The following is a 4684-nucleotide window of genomic DNA, read 5'->3' on the forward strand; positions in this document are numbered from 1 at the left end:
GGTTGGGTTGGGTTGAGTTGGTTGGGTTGGGTTGGGTTGGGTTGGTTGGGTTGGTTGGGTTGGGTTGAGTTGGTTGGGTTGGTTGGGTTGGGTTGAGTTGGGTTGGGTTGGGTTGGGTTTGGTTCTGGGGTTGTTTTGTTTTATTTTGGTTTGCTTTTCCTTTTGAGCCAGGGTCTCACTGTGTTTTCCTGGCTGGCCTGAAACTCGCTGTGTAGATGTGTCTGCTTCAGACTTCCAAGTGCTGGGATTAAAGGTGTGTACCACACCGCTGCCCAACTTGATTCTGTGCAATTTTAAAATAAACCCCTCAGCTTTATTTTCATTTCTAAATTAGTATACAACATTTGGTCATTTTTAGTCAAACATGGCGGCACACACCTATAATTCCAGTACTTTGGGGTCAGAGGCAGGAGGATTGGCTACAAGTTTAAGGAATTCCAGACCAGTCAGGGATAGTGCAACCCCGTTTCAAAAAGCAAAAACAAACAAAAGACAAATACCATGGACAAGACCTTTATAGTCTTGGATCTATCTCCTTACTCGAGAGAGCTGGTTTGGACAGGCGGTTCTGCTGGTAACAGTCTGCTGGTCTTTATGATGGCAGCACAAAACATCTGGGAGGTGGCAAGAGGTTTTCTAGAAACCTTGCTTGGTGATAAGTACAAAGTTTTAGGTCGGCCTACTGTGTGTGAATGAGTGAGTTGCTGAGAGAACTCCTTACCTTACTCTAGCCCTTCAGAGCAGAGCACGAATGTTTTTATGAACCCTGGTAGGGTAAAAGTGACTCATCCAGGGGTTGCCAGTCCAGGACCAGAGAGGTGGGAGCAGACCTGAGAAACACTGTGTAAATCCATGACTTTATCTAAATGGGTCTGTGTATGCTTGAGCGCCTATACCTGTAGCTCCTATTCTTTCTTCCAGAAGATCCCTTCCAAGCCCTCAGAAATGTCCACTAGAAATTTAAGGGAGCAAGAAAATAAGATCCCTGACATTGAGGTTTTATTGGTTTTGTTTTTTGATTTTGGGTTTTAGTGTTTTGGGGTTTATTGCTGTTGTGGTTGTTTGTTTGTTTGTTTGTTTATGTGCTTCCTGCTCCAGACAACTGTCTTAAGAGGTTTATAGGATCCAAAAAATAAAAATAAATAAAAAATAAAATAAAAGAGGTTTATAGGATCCATACTTTTCCAGCAGTTTGAGATGGCAAGCATGATGTTGCTAGCAGTGGGTAGAATAAATGGAATCTTTGAGGTATTCCCATTGTTCTACCTGCACCGTGGTACCTGTAATTCTTTCTCAGACTTCAGAAGAACTCCCATGTGGTTGAGTGTGAAGTCTGGAATGGTGGCTCACAGGCAGGACACCCGCACCTAAAGAAAAGACTCCCAGGTTACAACATATAACTCTGTTAAAGCCAGTTCTAGACCGAAAGTCTCAAAAATGCCCGACCGTTTATATAAATTCCACTTAATACACAACAATACCCCGCCCCTTTCATCGCTTAACATCTTGATAGGAAAAAGGACCTGATGTAATTGTTAACATATCTTTCCTTTTCTCTTCAGATCAAAAAGTATTTTGAACTTGAACCACTGGCACGTGGAAAGCGCTGGATTCTGCAGCCCTGCTCTCTGGATGATGTGGACACACTGAAGGACAGCTTCTCCCAGCTCATAAACTTGTTAGAAGAAAAAGACCACGAGGCGATGAGAATGTGAGACCCAACACAGAAGTTCCGGGAAAGCCTCGAATCCACCGTGTTCGTTCCCCACCCTGATTCCATCGTTGGTATCGAGACTGGCCCGGCTTCAGTATCTACTTGCCTCTAGCTATTTCAGACTTTCATCTCTCTGTTAATGTGACTATTCTGATAAGTCAGGTGGATTATCATCGGCATTAACGTCAAGTACACACTACTGAGAGAGAATTGATTCTCTGGTTACCACTAATTATCTTCACCGCATGTCTCTTCCTCTCGTTGGTCTAAGNATCTCTTCTCTGCTTTGTGCTCAAGTGGATGGAATGCANGGCTCATGGGAGTGGAAACCCCTTCTGAAGACCTCAGAAAGTCTCATGTGGCTTCACTAACTTTTCTGGACTTGGGATTGGAGGATTCTATCCGAGACTCTACAGGATATATACGCCATTGACATTTCCGTGATCTCTTAGGGGTTGGAGTTTTTTTACATTTTATTTTATCTTGTTCTGGTTTTCATATTATTTTCCTGTGTGTGTGAGGATTTTGACTTTACAGGCTGAGTGAAAAATGGCGGCCCAAAACTTCACCCAGTCATCTTCTCTGGCTCTGAAAAAAAAATCTAGACATGGAAGAATTGCTTGATCCTGCCTGCAGCCGCATCCCCTGCCTAAGGAGGAGGGCATCCTAGCTGAGGGAGTGGGAGCCAATTTAGGCAAGAGCAGGCATTGCTGATTTGAGTCTGGACCCTTCAGCTATTTCTTAACGGCATTCGTCTGCATAAAACCATGCTGCAACATAAGCATTGGCCTTTCCTAAAACTCAGAAACGTTGGAATGAAATCTAGAAAATGGCTTTTCAAATAATAAATGTAACAGCCAAAGTCTAATTCATGGTTAGGACTTAAGCTGGCATGGGTTTGAGGAAGCTCAAAGAGGAACCCCGTTATTTATTCATCAAAGGCTAATGTCACTTAGGGGACTCTGCTCAGGCCTCCATTGAGTAGTTAAAGGTCTGTCAGTATTTTTATTATAAACCTCTGTTTTCAGAGGTGCCAATGTGCCCTTAGAGTATGCTGGGCTACAGCAGATAAATAGACTCAGTCTTTGAAGCTAATTTTTTTCCATTTAATTTAAATGATAAAATTGCCTAGAATAAAATGTACAGTTTTAGTAAGATTCAGCACCTTTGACCTTTTTAAAATCAGGACTAATCTATGAATATTCAGGTTCATAGATGAAATATTCTTTGGCATATCTTGTAGACACTTGACCACTCATTAAAATACTAAGTGGCCAAATGATAGAAAACTGCTCCCTAGGCCCAAGCAATAAAAACACGTGTCTGTCATTTTTAGGTAGTGTAGACTGATACCCAGATGCCACAGACTTAATGCCATATTTATCACAGGGTGACAGGAAACCTTGTGACTCTCCAGAGGACAGACCTCAGAACCCCTCAGTGCTCAAATGCAGTATTTGTGATTTCATCTTGTAAATGGATTTTAATAAAAAAGACCCCACACATCTTTACATACATACACGGCATGGACCAGAGAAGGACCCATGATGATTCATTTTGTCTAAAGTATCCTTCAGTATTTTTAAAACCGTGTGATGATCCACGGGCAGCACAAACCTTTAATCCCCATGAGCAGTTAAATTCCTGTTTTTATTTTGTCCTTCTGTGCTCATCTTCCGTGAAAATAAATAAGTGAATGATTTTTTTTTTTCTTTTTTCCGGGCTTTGCTCTCCCTGCAAGTTCATTAAATGCAGAATGTTGTCTTTTGAGGATCTTGTGGCCGAACGCTCCTTGCCATCTGTTAAATGACTTCCCGTTGTCTGTGTGTGTTCATGTGCGCCAGTGATGGGCTTCTCCACAGCCCCCGAGACTGTCTGAGGCGTTGCAGCCGTCAGAATGAAAACATTATCAATCAGTACCCAACGACAGCTGTTTTTGACAAGTTTCTGTCTGACGCCTGATGCTTTACAACTGTCAATAAGGCTCTTTCTTTGTCTGGCAGGTCGCAGCACTCGCTGTCTTACTGCTTCCTCTTGGCATCCTGGACTCTGTAACCCTAGAATTTGCTGTGTTTGGGAACCCCAGGTGGGGGAGGGGAGGGGGGAGGGGACATGCGTCTTGTTCTTACTTTTGTGTGAGGTGCCACAGGTGTCTTGGTTTGCATATTCAAAGATATAGGAAAACAGTCTGTTGTATATTTCCTCAGTTAGCATCTTGTTATATTTATGGAAGTGACCCATTTTTGTACCTTCTTAGCTAAAGCAGTTGCCTCTTTTTATACTGGCAATTAATTTATATAAGACTTTGTATCTACCATAGTTTACAGTATTGGTGGCTGGATAACTGCCATATCACCCTGTCTTTCTATGGAGATTTACTCTATCCAGACTTAAAAGTTGACAGGCTCACGTGGGCATTTGCTAGGCAACAAGAACTTGCCCTATTCACGATTTATATGATTTCCACTGTCTTGCAATGAAAATAAATGCTTAGTAGAACAAGCGTTTCCAGACTCTTTTCAGCCTTAGCATTTGAAAGCCCCAGATTTCTGCTTACTTTGTGTCGCCTGTTTAAGTCTTCAAAATAAGTTCTGCTGCTCTTCAACCAAAGCAAATGATTGATATGTGTGCCTTTTGAAGCTATTGTGAGAACCTTAAAAGAGAAAAAAGCCAGTGTCTTTTCCAGTTCGTTCTACTTGAGCAGCAGTTTTCTGTCCTAGTAGCTGGTCCTTCAAGGGAGTGAGGAGCTTGGAGAGGGGATGGAATGTGTCATCCTTCAATCAAAGGACCATCTCCAACATCTGTCCTGAAAGCCACTTTCTGCAAGTTGACCGCAGTGAACTGTTCTTCCAATGGTTTCGACGTCCTTAGGATATCTGTGGTCTTAATGAACTCCCTGTACCTTCATATGTCAGTCTTTAATGACAGAAATGGGAAAGTAAACATTAAAGATAGATGGGTAAAAGGTAA

At 42.2% G+C, this 4684-nt stretch overlaps 1 protein-coding gene across 1 annotated transcript in view; it reads left to right on the forward strand.

Annotated features, from left to right (window-relative positions):
- The window catches only part of Arl15 (ADP ribosylation factor like GTPase 15), a 361560-nt gene extending 357187 nt beyond the window's left edge, over positions 1–4373 (forward strand). Inside the window, exon 5 of the mRNA XM_021208556.2 lies at positions 1563–4373. Coding sequence (XP_021064215.1) covers positions 1563–1715 — 153 coding nt within the window. The 3' untranslated portion in view covers positions 1716–4373. The remainder of the gene's footprint in view (positions 1–1562) is intronic.
- Positions 4374–4684: the final 311 nt, after the last annotated feature.

This window comes from Mus pahari, chromosome 11, assembly GCF_900095145.1.
Source record: "Mus pahari chromosome 11, PAHARI_EIJ_v1.1, whole genome shotgun sequence".
Classification (NCBI taxonomy): Eukaryota; Metazoa; Chordata; class Mammalia; order Rodentia; family Muridae; genus Mus; species Mus pahari.